The sequence below is a fragment of the Zerene cesonia genome, chromosome 15 (genome assembly GCF_012273895.1).
Source record: "Zerene cesonia ecotype Mississippi chromosome 15, Zerene_cesonia_1.1, whole genome shotgun sequence".
In the NCBI taxonomy this organism is placed as follows: Eukaryota; Metazoa; Arthropoda; class Insecta; order Lepidoptera; family Pieridae; genus Zerene; species Zerene cesonia.
Genome location: NC_052116.1, coordinates 1,288,072 through 1,312,102, shown reverse-complemented (window position 1 = coordinate 1,312,102; position 24,031 = coordinate 1,288,072). Strand labels below are relative to the sequence as shown.

General features: G+C 33.7%; 1 protein-coding gene across 1 annotated transcript in view; it reads left to right on the top strand.

Annotated features, from left to right (window-relative positions):
• LOC119832421 (guanylate cyclase 32E) overlaps window positions 1-22,467 on the top strand; it is an 81,790-nt gene extending 59,323 nt beyond the window's left edge. The window contains exons 17-23 of the mRNA XM_038356093.1: window positions 889-1,029; window positions 3,790-3,913; window positions 8,080-8,148; window positions 9,959-10,118; window positions 16,799-17,001; window positions 17,950-18,025; window positions 22,247-22,467. Of these exons, the coding sequence (XP_038212021.1) occupies window positions 889-1,029; window positions 3,790-3,913; window positions 8,080-8,148; window positions 9,959-10,118; window positions 16,799-17,001; window positions 17,950-18,025; window positions 22,247-22,467 (994 nt within the window). The remainder of the gene's footprint in view (window positions 1-888; window positions 1,030-3,789; window positions 3,914-8,079; window positions 8,149-9,958; window positions 10,119-16,798; window positions 17,002-17,949; window positions 18,026-22,246) is intronic.
• Window positions 22,468-24,031: the final 1,564 nt, after the last annotated feature.

The window sequence follows — 24,031 nt, the reverse complement described above, 5'->3', positions numbered from 1 at the left end:
AAAGTAATAAATGTTATTTGCAGTTAACAATTTTCTTTTTTCTTTATTACAATATTTATGGCAAGACTAGGTAATATCTCTTGATCTCTTGAATAAACACGGATGGAACGAAGTGTATTATCCTCATGGGGGGGTTTACTGGTTTTTTCTGATACTCTACGTATAAGGTTCGCGAAGTCGGCATATGCCGTACCGCTCATGAAGGCTTTTGTCTATGAAAACATATGATCTTAAACGGAAGTGCGTCTCAGTATGGCGAAGATTAGCGAGTTTTGAGAATGTACACAGTTTCTACAGATGTAGACAAAAAATGCGAAATTATGAGTATTTAACGTAAACCAGCGTATGAAAAGCATCCTGTATAAACGCTTATAAAAAACCTAATCTGTATCCAGTGGTTTCATACACGCCAGCGACTCAACATTTGCTCCCAATAATATCGATAGTGCTGGACTTTAGTTAAGCATGATATGTCAAGAATCAAGTGTTGTTTATTAGGAAATCTTCTGATAACCAATTCTGTATTTTTCGTGTATTTAGTTTTTAAACAATATGATGTTTTTTTAATACAGAACGCCTGATTAGATCAATGAGATGCAAGTCTTTTCTTAAAGATCTCACTGTCTCCTTATTGAGATTAAATTTATGAAATTTGTTGAGTTGTAAAGTGGCTATAAAGTGTAATAAGTTCCGTTGGAGCTACCAGCATAGTAGTAGAAATCATTTCGAAGCGATAAGCCCGCCGAATTAAGCATAGTTATTAGATGTTTATTTTTGTAAATATTTTCTTGGAAAATTAAATTATTGTTTGTTTGTTTCAATATTATGTGATAATGCTAATGACTTTCTCGCAAGACAGTGGAATATTCAATGATTGTTCTTTCACAGGAAAACCAATATATTTGATAACATGCTATCAATGATGGAGAAATACGCTTCGAATCTGGAGGCTCTGGTCGCAGCGAGAACTGAACAGCTGGCCCAGGAGAAGAAAAGAACTGACGGTCTACTCAACAGAATGCTGCCTAGGTAAGATTTAGAATACAGCCATGAAGTGGTCTCCAATTGAGTCCTTTAAATGTTTGTAGTGTTCAATATATTTTTATCCGTCTGCGACAAAAGGAGAGCTATGTTTTTTCGATTGTTATTATGACAGGTGGAGCCGCTGCCAACGTTCATGGGTGGTGGTTATCGCGAACCACCAGCTCAGTTGTAAACTATAACAAAAAAGACCACAGAAACACACTTTACCATCCTACTATTATTATAAATTAGAAAGTTTCTGAGGATGGATGTATGTGTATTTTTGTTACTCTTTCACGCAAAAACTTCTGAATCGATTGCAATGAAATTTGGTACGTAGATAACTGGACAACTGGAATAACACATAAGCATCTTTTTATCCCGATATCCCTACGGGATACGGTCTTACGTGGGCGAAACCGCGGTGCGCAGCTAGTTTATAATATTAATAAGGCTACGATATAATATCCGCTTCTATAGGGCAACGTCCAATTACTTGCACTAGCAGAATATGAAAAATCAATTTTTACCATGACAAGTGCTCATTCACTTGCATCAAACGATGAAAATCGCTTAGATTCAAATCCAATATTACCCAGTGGATATGTCCCAGCAATATGAACTGGGAATAGTGAATTCAATTGTGTAATTTTATTAGATTTTATCAGATTAAAATGTTTCTTTTAAATTTTAAATCGATGTTACTACGATTATATGTGATTTATTTGAAATTGTTATAATTTGTTTTTTATATGTATTTTAAGGGGTTAAAATTTTTCATATGTTAAATTAAATATGCCTGCTATGAGTATATAAGTGGTAATATGTTTTCACCAACTTTAAAATAGGAAGGATTCAGATTATTATTTTATAGATTTTTATTTTATATTTGGCTAGATTTCCCACGAGAGATTTTAAGCGGTTAAAATATTTCATATGTTAAATTAAATATGCCTAAATATACAAGTGTTGATATATTTTCACCAACTTTAAAATAGGAAGGATTCAAATTATTATTTTATGGATTTTTATTTATCTCGTGGCCAAAGGACATTTCTACGGGAATGAGATATTTACCTACGCACAAAATTAGCATAGCTATAGATAGCACTTTATAATTATTTTCAGAAATCATTCCAAAAATCATATTACGCTTCTTTGATAAAAAACTGGATTTTCTATCGCATTTCTAAGATTAATAAGGATAACGTAAGACTCTGTTATTTATATAAACTAGAATAGATATTTTTTTAATTGCTGGATAAACCATACAATAAAACCGACATAATTAATTCATTTCCCATATGTATGGTACGAATGTTTTTAAATCCCTTTCATATATATATGCTGCTGCTACACTATAAGAGGAAGTTAAAATGGCAGTTATGTATGTGAAAGTTTGTTTAAAAAATGGTAATAAATATATTTAATTCCTACTTGATATCATTGAATACTTGAATAAAAGTTGTTCTTAAATCTTATTTACTTCTTATAATTAGGTATTCGTTTATCTATCCGCCTTTGAAAGTCCCATCAGGACCGGTAGACGCCAACTAGACGCCACAAAAATAGGATGAAACAAATCATAATTAGATTTCTTGCATCAAGTAAAATAGTTTTAAACATATATAATCTTATATATTTGCATATATATAAGCAGTGGTGGCTCAGTGGTGAGAACCTCGGACTTCAAAATCGATAAGTCGGGGTTCGAGACCGGGCGAGCGTACAGGAAATAAATTGATTTTTCAATTTATCTGCACATGTGGATAACATCACCACTGCTTAAAAAGGTGAAGGAAAACATCGTAAGGAAACCGGCATGTCCAAGAATCAAAAGTTCGACGACATGTGACATCTGCCAACCCGCACTTGGCCAGCGTGGTGGATTATGGCCTGAACCCTCATAGGAGGCCTGTGTCCCAGCAGTGGGAACAAACATATACCGGCTGATGATGATAATCTTATATAATGGAAATAATGTATCTGTATTGGATATATAATCCTAATCTTACGTGCATCATAATAATTTTAAATAAAATATGTTACATCATACTCTTTCATAAAATATATGAAAAGGGAAGCCTTACGCAAGATTAAATGCCTTTGTCAAGACGCAGGAAGGAAATTTATGACGAAACTCATATAACACCAACATTTAACTTAAAACAAAGTGTTTCAACGTGTAAATAAGCGAACTTATCAAACAAATCATTTATCAAATTCCTACTATTATAAAAGAGACAGTAAGTCTATCTGTTTGTGTTTTCTTAAAACCTAAACCACTGTGAAAAATTTGATGAATTTTCGTACAAAGGTAGTTTGAGACCCGAAAAGGACATAGTAGTTTTTATCTTGGGGAACGGAAACGATGCGGTTAAAATCGAGGCTATCATTATATAGGTAACCTATAAAACATACCAATACTTTTGCAGCAGACAAAAAGTTTTGATGAGATGTTCTTTGTATATTAATCTTTTGTACATTAATCTCAACCAACCATAAGATATATATAACATATATAATTGGATATGCGTGCGAAGGATCATTATTATTCATGACTAGCTTTTGCCCGCAGCTTCGCACGCGTTTAATTCGGAAACGTTTAATGCACGACATTATGCATATAAAATTTCCTCTTGAATAACTCTATTAAAGCGGACATTGGATAGTTTTTACCCCAAAAACGAAATGGGAACTGTGTGGGGAAAATTATCAGCTTTCTGGGCGTCTATAAGTTATGTTTAAAGCTATGTTCTTATGCAGGACGGTAGCAGAGGCGCTGAAACGTGGCGAGCCGGTGCAAGCTGAGAGTTACGAATGTGTGACGGTCTATTTTAGCGATATAGTCGGCTTCAACCGCCTCGCCGCTACCAATACACCAATGCAGGTTAGTTTGATTTACGAATGTGGTATTTGGTTTGGTGGGAAATGTGGGTATGTTCCTAGTTTCTAAATGCTTATACAATACTTGTCTTCAGTGGATGGTCGTAATTTTATTGAATTTAATAGTATTTGATTGTGATAAAAATGTAAAATCTCGTGGGCCTATTTAATCTGTGACAGATTATGCAGCTTCATTTTAATCTCTCTTTTTTTTAATTATTATAATTATAAATTAAAAAATGTAGAATAAATCGGTAGATTTAATAATATTTGATTGTGATAAAAATGTGTAATAAATTTGTATTTTTAAGCCTAGTAAGTCTATGTTATTCAAAATACTTCTGATATTGCACCTGTGACCGTGTAGTGTCATACATTAGGCATGAAAACGCACGAGTTTTGTTGCTGATGTCATCAAAGCAAAAAAAAACAAGTAAAAATTGAAACATTTGCAGCTAAAGTTGTTTTCTCCCTAAATTAGATTTGACGTTACATCTATTCTCCAATGAACTTTGATGAACAATAGTAAAGTAAGACATCCTACTTTCCTACTAATATTATAAATCCGAAAGTTTGTAAGGATGTGTGTGTGTTTGTTGCTCTTTCACGCAAAAACTACTGAACCGATCGTAATGAAATTTGGTACGTAGATAGCTGAAAAGCTGGAATAACATATAGGCAACTTTTTATGCCGATATTCCTACTGGATACGGACTTACGCGGGTGAAACCGCGGCGCAGCTAGTAGTTGTATAATTAGACTTCAATGTTATCCCTAGAGTCAGACAATGACAGCGAAACGTTTACTTACGATAGGCTCCAAGCATTACGTGATGATTTTAAATTTAAACTTCGAGGACGATTTTTATAGATAATGGAGACTTCGACAACGATTTTTATAAACATTGGACATTTTTCTAAGGAAAAATTCTTCTTCTCCTCTTTCTTAATGGCTTCACCCAACGGAGGGACTGCGCCAATGTCCAGTGTATGTGGGAGAATCAGGACTCAAATTACAGATAATTCGACTGATATTGTAGTGACATTGAAGGAAATATTAAAATTAAACATATATGACGCTCAAACGAAAAATTTGACATCATTTTGAAAACACATCTTTCCGTTTTTCATAGTATTCATATACACGATATATAAATACAAAAAAATTTGCGGCAACACTGTATGTCGTAGAATCCGTAACGCATGTTGGAATGTTGTCGCCCGAGGATCGAGTTTCCAGCATTTGATGCTGTTCAGCATTACTTACCATAGAGTGTTCCTGTACACCTGTGTACCTGTTTGTTCTACTAAGTAATAAGATGAAATAACTATTTATAAATCTGTTTGTTCTAGATAGTAACAGTAATCATTAATAATCTTTGTAGAATAAGCTATTTTAATATAACCAATATTTGAAACCGACTAAAAAGCGGAGGATGAAAAAGTTTGAGTTTGTTAAAAGGAGATATTCCGAAGGTGTTGCCATGATAAGAAAATCAGTAGCTAAAATTATATAATTAGAATAGCAGTAAATTGTTTTAAATGTCCAAATTAAATTACTATCATGAGAATCGGTAATAAAGGAAATTATCGCGATTTTCCCTTTGTATAGAATTTACATCAGAGCTACTCAGTGCCATGACTATGTAACTTTATTATGAACTAAATATGATAAGGAGTGAGTTGTGAGATGAATTCCAATTGCTTAGGAACCGTCATTTCGCGTACTTTGAATATATTTGAGTGTAACTTTGTAAAAAGTATAAGCGAATTTAATTTTTACTTTCATATCATTCGAATGCGTATAGATAATAATTTATTTAATAACAGAAAATAATCGATAACGAAGCGGGATTTGAACCTGGGTGGGCTAAATTGCATCAATAAAACCGATCAAATACGAGTCCGACGAGGTGCAAAGTTGCTAAGAGGAACTGTAGGAACTGTAGAAAAATTGATTACCCATCCATTTTATGACCGTGCCGTTCGTATGCTTAACCTCGATTTTATATTTGTTGTTATATCAGCAACAGAAATACGCCACCTTGGATAATGTTAACTGTCTCAATACCATAGTTCATGTGTACAGCCCCTGACGGACGGACGGACAGACAGGCAGACAGACAGACGAACAGACAGGCAGACAGACAGACGAACAGACAGACAGAGAGACAGACGAACAGACAGACAGACAGACAGACAGACGAACAGACAGGCAGACAGACAGACAGACGAACAGCAAACTCTTAGTAATAAATGGAATTGCAGTCTTCATTACCGTCTGACTACGGAACCATAAAAATATTTCAAAATGTACAAGAACGATGATAATTTTCATCTCAAAGTACCAGGCTTTCATAAAATGAAAGTGAAAAAAACAAACACACTCTACACTTCGTCTTAATGTAAATTGAGTCAATTTCGTAGGGATTACCTTCACACTCCGAGGCTGAATGTAATTTATTTTTGTTTGGACTATATTAAAATAGAGTGAAAGCAGAGAGATTATGAAATTGAACGATACCAGACACTCTCTGTGAGCCATAACTTCTGTGAAACGCTGATCATGGCCGAAAATTAAATTCATTGAAATGTGTTATGGAATACTAGCTGCGCCCCGCGGTTTCATCCGCGTAAGTCCGTATCCCGTAGGTTTATCGGGATAAAAAGTTGCCTATATGTTATTCCGGTTGCCCAGCTGTCTACGTACCAAATTTCATTGTAATCGGTTAAGTAGTTTTTGCGTGAAAGAGGAACAAACACACACACATATACTTACAAACTTTCGCATTTATAATATTAGTAGGATGTGTTCGTTACTTGACGTTAAATAACTTTCTAATAGATTATAATAATCTATTTCATTCATGCACTTTTAAATTAGTTTAAATCTAAAAAGAAATGTACGAGAAATTGTGTTTTTGATAGTTCTTCATTTATTTCAAACTTACATTATTTTTCTGGAAACTTCTTGGTATCTAGAATCTTCCAGTGAAATCTTCTTCGATGAAAGAAATCTTTATAAAATCATTGAATAGGAAGAAATTAAAAAAGCAGTCCGCAATTCAATGCATTTATAAAGTTTATACCATTATTGAAAAATTTCTTCCTGACATGAAACTTATTTCCTGTTAATTACATGAAATGCTATAATTTAAGAAACAATTACATTTCTCTTTTTTCTTTCTGTTGTCATGCAAAAAATTATCTTAATCGTTAGTATCATAGGTACAATAATCAAGTAACTAGTAAACATATACGAGTATTAGAACTAATTGATTTTACAATTACATTATATTATATGTATTCGCTACCACAGATAACATACGACACTACTATATAACATATTGACAAAAAACATATTTAAGTTTACATTACAATGAACTTTATACTAAGAAAATACAAATTGTGAAAAGAGTTTAATAATTAAACATTCAAGTATATAATTCTAAGTGTAAGACCATTATTTATAACATTTAAACACACAGCTTAAAGCCAAGTGATGGATTTACAATTTGGTTCAGTATGACAAATTGCTGACGCTTTTCTAAGCTTAAAATATAGGCCGAGTTGATTAAGGCTAGCTTAATATTGCTATGAATGGTTCTCGTCCGTTTCTAGGTTCATTTATCATGTTTTTGATTGTTCTTGGGTTATAGCGAATCACAGACAATATCCTACTAATCCTAACCTACTTCCTACTAGTCCTACTAATATTATAAATGCGATGGCTTGTAAGACTGTGTGTGTGTTTGTTGCTCTTTCACGCAAAAACTACAGAACCGATTGCAATGAAATTTGGTACGTAGATAGCTGGACAACTGGAATAACATATAGACAACTTTTTATCTCGATATTCCTACGGTATACGGATTTGCGCGGGACGCAGCTAGTATTATAAAGACGAAAGTTATATGTATCGATGGATTTTTCTTGCTCTTTCACGCGAAAACAGCTTATCGTATTCGTATGCACTCTGGTACAGAGATAGATTATAGTCTGTATTAACTCATAGCCCACTTCTTACACGGGTAATACGCGAGTGACGCCGCGAATTACAGCTAGTAATTTTGTACTAGTGACCGCGTAGAAAATTGTATTCTTACGTTTAGTTGTAAGGTTTTTTTGTCTTTGTTTCTTAAACGAAAAATTGTTCTATTTTCGTTCACAGGTCGTGGAAATTCTGAACGAGCTGTACTCGTGCTGCGACGCTATTATATCGTTTTACAACGTTTACAGAGTGAGTTTTTAATTATAATTTATAGACTATGGTATGTTTTTGAAACTAATAAAATAATAACAAGCTGTAGGATATTATTTATTTGTTAAACAAAAACGCTCCAATAAGTATATATAATATAATAGTTTTTAGTTCAAAATCTTGAAAAATTGTAAGCCTTGTGTAGTCCGATTTATATACTTTCTACTGTAGTGTGTATGATAATTTGGACAAAAAATAAAACGCATTTATAACAATAAATTCATATTGTCAGAACTAGACCAAATTAAAAGGAATTGTAAAAATCGGTTCTTTCAGTCTTCTTTCACACAAAAACGTCGAATTGATAACCACCTTTTTTTGAAGTCGGTTTAAAACTGAAGCAGTCTTCTGAAATATCGACTAAACACTTGCATAAAAATGATTCCAATGCTTTTAATGATATGCCTGTTGGTGTATATTTATGAAATCTTTGATAGATCCTCATGTCAGGAAGTCATTAATAGCTTTATTTATGAGGGTCGTTTGAAGTTGACGAGGCGATAAATCGTTAAGCCGGAGTGGAGGGTACTAAATTACGTCAACAATATTATTATAGAATACATCATAACTTTTTTATACCATAAGCGGGCAACTGAATTGGTGGTTCGTCTGATGGTAAGCGATGCCGCCCATGAACATTTGCAGAGGGAGTGTCGCATTAAGGAATGAACTGGGAATGGTGAGGAAAAGGAAACGGGGCCTCCGGCTCCCCCAATCACCATACTAAACAGAGTTTACTACAAATTCACGCCGGTTTTTTTAATTGCCTTAAGTTATAACTAGTATTTTTAGATAATTATTAGATATAATTCTTCTTGATGGAACTGCATTTTAAGTAATAAGAAATATCTGTGTTTGATTTTACGCGAGTATTATACATTTAGGAATTAAAGACTTTTTAACGGATTTTTAACGTGATTACGAACACCCTACCGCGAGCGTGGTCACGGGGAGACTGGAACTGGAGAAACGTCGGTTTATTATATAATGAATAAATCCCGTTTAAAATCCGTTAAAAAGTCTTCAATTCCTAAAAGATATATCTGTTTTTCGCAAAAACCTAACTGCCATCAAATTGTCAGTCCTAGACCAAAACCAGGTTGAGCTGGAACCAGCTTTCAAATTTAAAAATCATCATCATAATCGCTTTATCTAATCGAAGTTCCTTGAAATGCCAAAAATAAAAATTTTCTCGAATTGAAAACGTCCTCCATTTTTGAAGACGGTTGAAAAGGACTTAGCTCCAGCCAATTTACCGGCGAAATTACCGGCATAATTTCGCTACATGCCTACTTCATTGTTATAACTTTAACCAGGGCTATTTTATTAAACAATAAAACATTATTATGATGGTATTTAAGGAATTCTTTAAAATATCAATTTTATTACTCAAATTCTATAAAAGATAAACAAACAACATTGTTTCAAATAAAAATGTTTTATTATTATGTTTTTGATTTAATGTTTCTCAGAAAGTACCTTTTCTGTTTTGGTTGGAGCCGTATACGAAACTCAATTAATGAAAACGTAAAATTGACAGTACAATACTTTTTTTATGATTTTGTGAATTCACATAAAATCCTACTAATATTATAAATGCGAAAGTTTGCGAGGGTGTGTGTGTGTTTGTTGCTCTTTCACGCAAAAACTACTGAACCGGTAGCAATGAAATTTGGTACGTAGACAGCTGGACAACTGGAATATCACGTAGGCAACTTTTTCGATACGGACTTATGCGGGTGAAACCGCGGGGCGCAGCTAGTATTAACATAAGGTATTTATTGTCCAGGTGGAAACTATAGGCGACGCGTATATGGTAGTGGGCGGGCTTCCAGAGCGCTGCTCCCGCCACGCAGCTGAAGTGGCCTCATTAGCTCTGCACATGCTGGAAGCGATACCCAGCATTAAGATCAACAGCCTGCCGACCAGCAAGCTCCGCATACGGATAGGTATGCAGTGTTCTTTTGCTATTTATTTGATTTCGTATCCTTTTCCTTAAAAACTACTGAACCGATTGCTGTAAAATTTGGTGCGTAGATAGCTGGACAACTGGAATAACAAAGGCATTTTTAATCCCGATATTCCTAGGGGATACGGACTAACACGGATGAAACCGCGGGGCGCAGCTAGTAGGCAATAAATGTACAACGCGCGAGGTCGGGGCGAACTGCTAGTGCACGCTGAAAGCACGCTGCGACGTGACTTAAAATTTTATACTTGTTAACGCGTCTACAACTCAAAGCAGGCTAATGAAAATATTATGCCCTATGCCCCATGTTTGTGTGGATGATACTGATTTAATTATACTCTTATGCTCTCTAAGACTGTTATTATTAGATCTTCATTGATAATATATTTTAACGCTCCTACAATCTTTTACACGTCACGAGGGATGCCATCAAATACGAGGGGTTGCCTTTATAAAGGACCCAATTCATTCCACATTTGGAACATTTACTGGGAAGAGATTTTACTTAATCAAAGACATTACTAAAACGCCTTTCGTTTGTTTATTACAAAAAGTTATTCTGAGGCTATGTTCGACTGCAATTTGGATAATTTGCTTTATAATGATGGTATTGTCTATCTAATAAAATTGAACGCATTTATTGTCAAAGCGCAAAAGCAAATCCATACAAAAAAATACAACTACACTAAATAAAGAAACAGAGAAAAAACAAACAAAAATATCTAAGATATTTGGCAGGCCATGAGTGTATCTCCATCTTATATTGTATTAATATTTCAAAAAGTCTAGGATATTATACATAGATAAAATTTGGGTTTATGTTTTTTATACAGATCACAGATTACTAATATTCATTTAAATGACCAAAATAATCGCGTTTAAAAAGCGAAATATTAATTTAAAATCATTTATAATGAACGTGTATTTACATAAAATTAACTCACTTATAAATAGATAAAAAACAAAAATTTTATTTAGGTAATTGCGCATGGCGCCTGATCGTGTCTCGTTTCGTTTAAAATATATAATATAATAATCTTCTTCTTCTATTTATTAATGGCTTCACTATACAATATTCTTTTTTCCGGGACAAACAATTTTTACATATTTAATTCAGTTTCCATGATAAACAAAGATAACCCACTATTATTTAACATGTTATAACTTAACTAAGCTTTAAACCTCATTAAGTACTGGAAAAGGAATAATTAATCTCAATGCTGCTCAAAGCTGTTTCGATCCCAGTTGATCAAAGGAGGAATGTTAATCATAAGAGTTGGATCATTCACACGGCAAGTTATGGGTACCTACTCATGACAATGCTTTCTTGTCGTATGAAAAATAATACACAGAGATATGAACTTCACAATCCTACTATCCTATCCTACTAATATTATAAATGCGAAAGATTGTGCGGATTGATGTATGTGTATGTGTTTTTTTTTTTAATGTCACAGTGGCAATGGAGCTGGTGGGTCGCCTGATGGTAAGCGTTACCACCGCCCATGAACATTTGTAGAGGCGTAAAGTCGATTACTTATATATTACATATATAGAAGGAAAAGGATATGGGCCTGTATGTGTATGTTTGTTACTCTTTGGTATCTTCGTCACGAAATTTGGTACATAGATAGCTGGACGTCCGGAACACATAGTCAACTTATTTCTACGGGACACAGACTTACGCGGATTAAACCGGGGGGCGCAGATAGTATTCCATAAAATCTCTCCCGGGAGGACCTAAACTAACTCTCCGTGGTATACGAAATTTGTTTAGCGCATTATCGTAATTTAAATGATTATGGGAAGTGTCCCCATGGATTAGAAAGTAGCTTTTGTCTGTCTCTTCTACACGCCCAAACCACTAAATCCATTTCGATAAAATTGGGCTTAGATATAGTTTGACACCCTAGAAAGGATAGTTATGATCGCGGAAATCTTGGAAAGGAACTATACGGGTAACACTCCCAATTTTCCTTTGCCTGAGCGGGCGAAACCAGGTACGCGGATATCGAGTTTTTAATTTTGGAACATAGGTCTTATAATAATGACTTTATATTTATATCCATATTGTATCACCTTGTTTACCATGTTTGTACAAATAATTAATTATTAATTAAGATCTTAACTGAAGTCCGATATTGGATAATTTCAAATGTTAGACCTTATTGTCTTTATTATATAAACCAGCTGTTATCCGCAGCTTCATCCGATGGTTAAAATAAATTTTCATGGTAAATTCATCCATTATCTTCATCAAAATCCTTTCTTAACGGATGCCTATCTCATGGCTATCTGAATGCCAAATTTCACACCGATCGGTGCAGCATTTTAGGCTGTGAGTTGATAGATCCTTTGGGGCTTATATATTACATACAAGAAGAAAAAAGATATAGACATTATGGCCCTTCATTCGATATTCTGAGACAAGAAAACTTTTGTGTTAGAATGAGGTGACTTTGACGGACAAATTACTTTGTGTTTGCGTAATAAATTGTCTGAAATAAAGTGTCAAGTATAAACTCCCTAAGATAATAAATTATGTAAATTTCTTCTATACAGTCGTCTTACTCGATATAATAAATGCGAAAGTGTATTATTTTGTTCGTCTTTCTTTTACGTCGCAACGGAGCAATTTGATATGATATTTGAGACTGCAGATAGATAGGAGGCTAGCGAGTGATATAGGTTGCTCTTTACCGCAGTTTCTTTCGCACAGAAATATCCTTTGCATATGCAGGCAAAGCCATGGGCAATGAGCTACTAAGCTACTATACAGAAGTCATGTATTAAAATAAATCGTGTAGATATTTTGATCGACCAGTATACTGCTATTAAATAATAACATATTATGATTAATGAACATTATACTGCACGGAAACATATACATTGGAAAAATCATTGTCTCTCATTTAGTTCTTTACGTTACAATTTTATTAAAGCAATATAATAAGCAAGCAAGCATAAAATAGCAAATTTCGATAGGACAAAACATTAATGTATAAAATTGTATCTCTACAAAAGGACAAATTAGGGCGGACTTAAAAATAGACGAAATATATAAAGCTTCTGAAGTAATTTGACTAGTTGTTACTGATTAACTAAGAGTATTTAATATTAAGACTTTAAGTCTAGATAAGAGTATCTAATATCGTTTTAATGAGAAATTGAGAGAGATATTTATAGTTATATAAATCGAGTATTGATGTCTTGTTTAACCAATTGTGAAGCGTTTATCAATACGTCTAGGCCAATGGGGAATTGTGCGGACGATATGTGATAAATATTTTTAACCACTATTCATTCTAACACCTACGTCTCCAATTTAATTTCTTGCCCCTTTTTCGAGCTACGGCCGGTGCTTCATAGGACTATATAATAGTTTTCAACAAAACTGCTAACATTTTAAAAATACAGTCGAATTTATAGGCAGGTTTTTTTTCATTTGTCTGAAAATAGCGATCTGTTCGAGTCTCTTAATTCGAGTCTGTTCGGGCGATAAAACTGTGGAACGCGCTACCTGAACCAATAAAAAAGTCACAGTCCTTAAATAAGTTTAAGGTACTGCTACACAATTATTATTACTCTTCCTGTTTTACTTACTAAACTATATGATGATGTTTTATTAAGAGCAATAAAGAGTTAATAAATAAATAGATAAAAATATAACTATGAGGAGAGTGATACATGCCACTTTTAACCCTGTTGAAAGATATCATTTCCATGAGAATACTCCTTGCCTACGAGTGCGTAGTCGTGGGCTATAAGCTAGTGCATGCGGACGTATAATTTCATTCAATTTGCAATTATTAACAAAAACGGAACAAAGGTGGCAGCAATATTCATTACTATTGAATCCTTATATATCTCCTTTTGTTTCATCATGAGCGATGTTGATAAAACCGACATCCAATTATATTATATTTATTAAAATCGTCACTACGCTTTGATTCAGTTAATGGAGTTTATTCGAGGAAATGTAGCGAGAAATGAAAATAAAATACATATCACATGTGTGACTCATCTTTTTTTTCGGACAAGTTGATTGGTTTTTAATATACTAATATCATAAAGCTGAGAAGTTTGTTTGTTTGAATGCACTAATCTCGGAAACTACTGGTCCGATTTGAAAAATTCTTTCAGTGTTTGATAGCCCATTGATTAAGGCAGACTATATATGTACCTACATCGGGTGTAAGCCGAGGCGGACCGGTAGTTAAAAATAAATATGAATACCAGAAGTTCAGTTCTAGCATCGACCCACTTTCGCATCGGATCGATCGCTTTAAGCATTCTGCGTCGGAGCTCCAGAGTCCAGACCACTGAACCACCGGACCTTTGCTTACTCTGCGATAAACATGTACTTAATTTGTAAATACTTACGCAATCAAAATCGTTATTTCAATGACATAATTCCAGTTCAGAAATTCCTTGTCGGATTCAATGAACTATGCCTAATTTAAATATAAAAAAGAAATTGAATACAATAATAAACACTTAATTTCCATCAGGTTGTTGTATTTCCATCAGGTTCCAGCAAATGCCTGTATATATATTCCAAACAAAACAGCGCACTGTCGCAGCCTGGGGATTTTATTGAAATGATAATTTCGTGAGCACTCGAGTGTTTTAATGTATTTAATTTATAACCGCAAACATTTACCTTCGATCAGGTATCTATAAGATTCCAGCGATGTATAAAAATATAGAACGATAAAAGAAAATTGTCAACTTATTTTTCTAATTTCCGACAAAAAAGATTTAAAAGGAAATATGTAATATACTTATAAGTACGCTTATGAAGCGTATAGGTTAATTATATCGTCTCTATCTTAACATATATAAATCTCGTGTCACAATGTTTGTCCTCAATGGACTCCTAAACCACTTAACCGATTATAATAAAATTCGCACACCATGTGCAGTTCGATCCAACTTGAGAGATAGGATAGTTTAAATAATTTTAATTACGATAAATGACAACCCGGGCGGAGCCGGGGCGTGCAGCTAGTAAATTATATTCTTTTATTTCATCCGATCAACTCCGAACAGGCATCCATCCACAAGCTTTCGGGATTAAACACTACAAGAACAAAACGTGATTATGTATTCTATCAAGTTATAATAATTGCGGTCTCGTTAAGGAAGTATCTTATTCATGGAACTTCGCTACTCTTTGGGAGTATTGTTAGTAACTTTGTATGCTTATAAACTTTAGTTTTCTTCCCTATTCAGCCTCTTGCTGCTTTTCCTTTTACCACTAAAGTTTCCAACGCAGCTGTGTATATTAAATACTTATATTATTTCTCTTTGTACTGTTGTCCTGTCTCTGTTCTATTTTTCTTCTTTTTCTTTCTCTATGCCGCCGTAAAATTGTTAAAACCGTTAGATTATAATCTAATTTGCTATATTCTTATAGTCTGTTGCCAAATTGACAACAATTTGCTTAGCAATAAGATGATCAAAATCTACTTACTTTTTTTGTGTATTGTTATTTTGTACTTTATACAATATAGTGTTTTTTTAAAATTAGTGGTTTACACAGATTTTTATATAAATATATTAGTAATCACCATTTTTAGTATTTTCTTGTGTTTGATTTTACGCGAGTATTATACATTTAGAAATTAAAAACTTTTTAACGGATTTTAGTAAGACTCTCCGTCTCCCCGTGACCACGCTCGCTGCAAAGTGTTCGAAACGTCGGATTAATAATATAATGAATAAATCACGTTTAAAATCCGTTAAGAAGTTTTTAATTTCTAAATGTATAATACTCGCGTAAAATCAAACACAAGAAAATACGAATATAGTTTTATTATATTATGTATATAGTGTTATTATTATTATTATTATACTTGATTCTCAGGCACGGCTTCGCTGCGTGATTGGAGGAAATTCCAATGAAATAAGGAAGCGTCACTTCGGTCAAAAGGCTGTGGTACAGGCTATGTTACTCCAGCATCTTGATTATCTCCGAATTCAAAAACAACAACATAAAATCACTTCTAGAAAGATAGACAAACAAGCACACTGTAACTTTTTTAATATTCGATGGGATTAGCTGTTCGCCCCGGTTTCGCCCGTGGTCAACGGAAAGAATTCTTAAAATCAGTTTGGTAGATCTATATATTGCCACTATTATTATTGCCACTATATATTGCAAATCAGAATCTTCAAATTTTCCTCTATAGTTGTAAAGTGTAGGTAGGTAGCATATACATTGACATATTGTCAAAACTGTGATATTACAGTTCATTAGATTGTCAATCGATCAGATTTCTTACATTATTACGACTAGCGTGACATAGTATAGCAATATCGTAGAGTAATATTGTAATGATATTTTGACATTATATTGATATAACAAATTTTAAATGTTATACCAAAATTTTATTCGATGTGTATGTAACCAAATTTGGGAGAAAAAATTAAAATCCTGTTTATATTTATGTAACTAAAATGTGAGCAAAATTTAATAATCGCCCTAAATCTGTCACTTAAGAGGTTCATGCAATTTAATTACATTTTTAAGACGCATTTTCAGAAAAAAGGTCGATGACATTTTTTAATAAATACATGTTATAACATATTTAAAGGGAAAAAGAGAGGAAATTAAAACGGGCCTTTTATTAATGGCCGGTTAATTAATATTGACAGGTATACACAGCGGCCAATGCTCCGCCGGGGTTGTGGGCACAAAAATGCCCCGCTACTGTCTCTTCGGAGACACGGTGAACATGGCAGCCCGGCTGGAGTCCACCAGCGAGCCGCAGAGGATCCACGTCAGCAACGCTACATATAAACTGCTAAAACAGCACGGCGGATATCGCTTGAAGGAACGTGGGATTATAAATATTAAGGTACATATTTTAGTTAGGAAATCTTGCATAGATACCCACGGGGAAGAGGTCATGGGTTATATCGGATTCCTACCGATTAAATCACCGCTGTGTTCCGTCGAGCCACATAAGTGAAGGGGCCACGGGTGCTTGTTAGCATTCGGCCGCGACGAATATCAAGATACCTAGTAAAGTATTATGTTTTCTGTGGTAATGATAAACAATCCTTACCAATATCTTAAAACATAAAACGCAGAGGCCGTCTGTCACTGTCTAACTGATCTATCAACGAACGTGACCAAAAGGGCTAGAAAAAATTAGATGTTTTAACTCTGCAATTAGCCTGCTATAAGGTAGTCAAGGTTCGAAAAGACGAGGTAATATTATACTAAAGACAGACCAGACTCCTATAAGCGGTGGCGGTAACCCCCCAGTCCAAACAAATCGGACTGAAATTTGACATGCAAAACGAAGAATTTTGATAAATTCTCTCATTGCGCATTCGATACGTGTTGTTAAAATATTATTAGTGAAAGAATATAATAAAAATAGATATACGCCTGGTAAATATTCAAGTTAAATTGCAACGCTTATTGCTCTAGGTGCTTCGTTTGTTTAAACGCGCCCGTCTCAAGAACTACTATTTCGAATTTCAAAATTATTTTAACTATTTAAGTGTTCATTAATCGTGGTATAGGCTATATGACATAATGTGCGACATGGGTAAAACCGCGGGGCAAAACTAGTTAGAAAAACAAAGGGGCCTTAATGTTTACTAGCTGTAAACTCCCCAAACTATGAGGAATATTGAAAGAACAGAAAAAATTCTATCACGACGCGGGATTCGAACCCGCGTCTTTTTGCCAAACCGTAGCAACGCCTAGAATCTCGGCCATCTGTTATTCTATTCTTTCAATATTTCTAATATATAATGCATTTCAATGCTATTAAACTATTACGCTTTCGCAGGGTAAAGGAGACATAAAGACATGGTGGCTGGAGGGAGAAGACCACGAACGAAGGACCAACCCTCTTTTTAAGTACCGTAAGTAAATTTTTAATATTATCATTGTCAAAATCTTCTATCGAATCACTGCGAGTCGGTATAAGAGGTAAAAAGTCCTATCTTATTTCTACTAAATGGAGATAATTAAAGGACTTGAATAAAGGAGCTTCTATGTTTCACTGTAAGTTTTGTTTTAAGAAAAAATTGCAATGAGTAGTATTTGTAAGATACTTGTAGACAAACATTACCCTCTAATTTAAACCGTAGAAATTTTCCTTTAATACATAAGCAGGTTCATGAAAGTAAACTACCAAATATAAAAAGTCTCCAGTTATAAACATATTTACCTGCAGATAAAAGAGGTTTTACGGAAATAGTTCCTGGTTTGTAACATAGTACCTATTGAAACACGCTTTTTTACGAGTTTTTGTTGGGTTACCAGTTTCGTTTTGTAAGTGAAATAGTATATTTTCAAAACATTAAAAAAATATAGTAATTTAAATCAATTCAATTGAAAAATAGTTTACATTTATTTATGGTTATTACTACGATGATTTGTAATTTTTGTCACAGTCTAATTACATTAAAAATAATTATACGAATCTGGACACTTGAGATCAGTATTAAAACTTATGCAACAATTCATTTTTCATTGAAAAAATACTTATTTCTTTCTTTCTATATTCATTATCCTTTAAAAATCCTTTCTATAAAAAGGGTAAGTAGTGGTTTTTAATGACCGAAGAATTTACGGAAGGAAAAAAATAGTATTACTTGTGTTATATCATATTTCTTTAAAATATAGTACACTTGAGTTAAATAAAGCATGATACTATATAATATAGTTTGAGTGGTAACCCTGGAGGCCCGTAAAACAGGTCGGCATGGTAATGTAATTTTCAAGCGACTTCAAAAAAGAAGGTTATAGATTCGAATGTTATTTTGTGATTGTTACTTCATAAGTTTTTACTCATTTGAAGGCGGTTTAAGATTTTCTTTACTTAACTGATACGGAGAAATTAATATTTCCCGGCTCAGCTAGTGCTAGGAGAAAAAAAAAATTATTAATAATTATTTGATGCGCCATTGTGCGCATGTAACCGAATGTTCTTTGAATATTTAGAAAAACGTGAATTTCGTGTTTTTTTAAAACAAGTTATACAAATCAAAGGCTGAATTGCAATTTTTATCAAAAAATGCCAGCAAAAGCGAGCTACAACATGGAAGAACTTTTTTAATTGGCTCGATTCTTTGATATCCACTATCAAAACTATTGGACTGTATTCGATTTCAACCGTATCCTATGCTTTATTTTATTAACACTAGAAAGTCGCAAGATTCTTGAGATTTTACGGCGCTATCTGTTATCCTAAACATTGCTGGAAACTAGAAGACCAGTGCTTTGCTCTTCCAATATATATCTCTTTTACCAGATGATCGGGCGAACGCTGTACTGCCTTACTGTTATCATTTAGGGGTATGAAAATAAGGTGTAGGCCGATTCCAGATCTACCCGATATGTACACAAAATTTCATGAGAATCGGTCTAACCGTTTTCGAGGAGTATGGTTACTAACATTGTGACACGAGAATTTTGTATACAGAGTAATATGATATCTGTCTAATTAAAAGAAATAACAATTTTATGACGAAAACATCATGTAATATAAGTTCCAATGTCTATACTATAAAAGTCAAACGATGAAGTAGTTATATTTTATTAATCTTATAAATCTAAAAGTAACTCTTTCTGTTTGTCTCTCTTTCACGCATAAACCGCTGAATCGATTTTAATAAAATTTGTAGTAAAAGTCCAGATTTAACAAGACAAGTTACAATGATAATTTGATTGCAATGGACTAGCTATCAATTGTATCGTGTGTCATTACACACTTGGCGTCCAGCTTTGAAATACATGAAAGTAAAATAATATCAAATTTCCTTTATCGTCTAACGGTGCTTTATCGAATAAGGAATCACATTACACCATTAGTACTTGGAGTAAAGCTGGACGATACTTTAGTATTATTTAATATGGTGTTATAGCTGTTGCCCGAAGCTTCGTACGCGTGGTCAAAACAAATGTTTACGGTACAAACTTTTTTCACCTGCTTTTTATCCCTTTGGGGGTAATTCCAACTCAAACATTTATTTATTCAATAGATAGATGGATAAATAGATAATACTTTGTTGCATACAGAAATTTACAGAAAAACATAGAAAAAACACAAACAAAAGAGAGAATATGCACAAATGGCGGTCTTATCGCTATGTAGCGATCTCTTCCAGACTACCATATAAAATAAAAAGAGAAACATTATAGAAGAGGGGGTGGGCAAAAATTAAGTTTCTTTCAATAAGACTTCTTAAAGAAGAATCGACATAACACAGTTTTAACATTTACCACCGGTTCGGAAAGTAGTTTCTACAGAGAAGAGTTACTATAGTGTATTTACTATTCTGTTATACGTTTCAATGTAGTATCCTTTAGCCCGTGTTCTTCTCCCTACACTTCCTTTTTCGATCCTTTCTTTTTCTCATACCTACCTATTCCTATATCTTTTAAAGTCGGCAATCTATTTGTAAAAGAGAAAGACTTCTGCAAATAAGAATAAAAAAATAAACAATAATTTATTTTCATAATCCTTCATCACACACACATCCTTACAAACTTTCCCATTATAAATGCGAAAGTTTGTAAGGATGTGTGTGTGTTTGTTACTCTTTCACGCAAAAACTACTGAACCGATTGTAATGAAATTTGGTACGTAGACAGCTGGACAACTGGAATAACATATAAGCAACCTTTTATCCCGATATTCCTACGGGATACGGACTTACGCGGGTGAAACCGCGCGGCGCAGCTAGTGAATTTATAAAAATACGAATAAATCGTTAAAAGATATGAAAAATTCTTCATTGACATTATTCTTTTCTTATCAGGACATCTATCCCGTATGGACGCGGATATTAAATGTCGCTTGTTTGACATTTAATTTAGAACAGCTCTTTTCTCATACAATTGATATCAGTGTTCTTCCATTTTCCAAGAAATGGACATGACGTTCAACTGTTATTCATTACATACATATTTATTAGGCTTTACCTAAGGACATTACAAATAACGCTATAAAACTTTTTTGGTTAGTTTACTTTTTTTCGGAACGGAAAAGTTCCTAAAGAAAACAAAAATAAGAAATTTTGAAAGAATAGAAAAAATATGATCACGAGGCGGGATTTGAACCCGCGTTTTTTGCTAAACCGTAGCAACGCCTAGCCCCTCGGCCACCCGTGATCCCGCCATAGTAATCGAATTTCTTCTCTTTCGGTTTTATGTGCCTAAGAGGCATCCCGCTTTGAGATCAATTTTTTTCTATTCTTTCAAAATTTCTCATTTATAAAACATTTCAATGCTATAAAACTAAAAATTAAATTATACAAAAGTAAATAAAAAAATCCATACAAGAAGCATCAGTTATGTCGAAATGAGGTTATTAACAGATCCTCATTTTTAGTTACTTTTTTATATTTTATAATCTATATTGTCCGGCAATACCTACCTAAAAAAAAATACAGAGAAGAGAAAGCACACATGTCCCACAGAAAGTTTCTGCTTAGAATTTACCATTATATGTATTTGATGATTACTATTTCAACGAGTTATATGAAAAACACATGGAAACCGCTTATATAGTATATACCCAACTTTTACTTACATACATACATGTAGTATAGGTGAAGTGTGAGCATTGTAACAGTATCCCAAAGGATAGCTAAAATTAGACAACGACATTGAAAACATAGCCGTAGCTCTACAGAACTCGAGTTGTTTCATCAAGATCCTATTGTCTATATGTGTTATACCTATTTGTTTATGAGGAAATCTTTTTATTTGTGAAATTGCAACTCAATTGACACGAATTCATATAGCTACATAGAATAGAAAAATTTTTTTTTACACCAGCTGAGCGCTTGATAAACGTTCGCGCCAGCATGTTGTTCTGAATTGGGGTTGTCTCTCTTTCAATTGATATTTCACATAAAATACGTTATCAATAACAATCGACGACAACCAAACTCAAACTCGAACATTTATTTATTCAATTAGACTTCTGAATCATCTGCTATAACATACGTAAATGAACATGAATAATCTTTCGTTTTATCGTGTGAAACGCATGTTTTGTAGGGTTTTCAACCGCAAAATTTACGTATTGATTTGTGTTACATCTAAGAATATTATTATCCATTACGTTCCAGAGCCGGGCGTTCCGCAGAGCCCCAAGAGCGACATTTACGAGGACTCCCTGTGGAACACCCGGCGCTCGATCGTCAACATCCGCGACCGGGCTCGACTCTCGTGCGGAGGGTCCCTGGGCCCCGGCTCCGCGCTGTCCTCCCCCGGGCCCCCCGCCTGCTCCTGCTTCGTGCCGCAACGCGACCACCACTCCGCCCCCGCGGTCTCCTTCTGCGAGGACTGACGCTAACCTCGTGACGCATTCAAGTAAGCTCAGCTTCGGATCGTCGGACTATCGCGGCGTTATGGTCCACTGTGGACGTATATGTGGGCCGCAGTCGCTGTGCGCCGCGTCGAACAGTTCCCTAGATTTATATAGCTTTAACGAAGGTGACAGGGTCGGGACGGATGACGTCGATGAGAGAATTAGACTGCTGAACGCTATGAAGCGATTGTATTGTTTGGAATATGATTATAATAATGTGTAGATAGGTTAGGTCGGCTTTTATCTTTGGGATATAATGGTTTTGGTTTACCATGAAGGTTATTATTGTCAAATATGGAATTGGCCTATTCGCTGGATTGTTTTTTTCCTTAAGAAAATAAAATGTGTATTTTATGATTTTGCATTTATTATACAATGTTTTTAAAGCGTAATTGATTAAAACGCAAACACTGCTCTCGGATTACTTTTTGACGAATGATAAAAATTATCTAACATGATTTATACCACGAAGAGTGAAAGGAGATGAATAAAATCTTGAGCCTTGTTTCAATAGAATGAATATTGTGTCATAGCCTTTATAATATAGCGATTATCACAAATATACGAATAAGAAACAAGATATATGAAATATTCAAGTGAGGTTATGTAATTATATCATAGATTCACAGAAAAATCTAATTTAACAAGACCAAATAATATTAAAAAGTTGTACTCACATCGAGCACCAATTTAAACAGACCTATTTTCTCTACATGTAAGCTTATTTTTTTATCGTTCACGTAAATCGATTAACATTTTATTCCGTTCGCACAGCAACCTTTTTCGTTTTACTTTTTTAACTCGAAATACGTCTTCCATATTGCAACTCTAAGGCTTATATACGAGTATTATAAAACTTGCATAAAAACATATCTCTTATATAAGCTATATATAAACTTTTAAAAGTGGTTTATATAACCTTACAAAGAACAAATATGAGTTATATACAACACAAAACAATCTAACTGTGGATACGCTGAAAAATTATTCTCGAATGTTTATCTTTATATTTCTATACGTTATTTCGAAGCATATTTTCTATGTTATCTTGGTCTCATTTCACTGTTTTTCTGTGCCTAGCGTACCTTCATATAATATTATATAAAAGGTAGTCTGTAGGTGGTATCTATATGTACAAAGATTAAAATCCGACTTAAACAGTAATAACTATATAACAAGTAATAGTAATAATTTTTCGGGATATCTGTAAATCCTCTTTAATTGGTAGATTTTAGTGAGTGTTTTTTTTTTAATTATTTCTTCACTAAACGAAATTATTTATTTTAATATTTTTTAAATTTATTTTAAACGAAATATTTTATTTTATATTATTAATTATTACTGTGCCGTTTGTTTGTTTTGTGATTTTATTTATAGAACTGTTTAAAGGAAATTTTTTCTAACCGTTTTAAATTTATTAACTGCTGCACAATATTGTTGACACAATTGTAACAATCAAATGTATGTGATATAAAACCTTTGACAAAACTAAAATATCGGCCAGTTTCATTGTATCAAAGGATATTTAAATACATTTTACCAA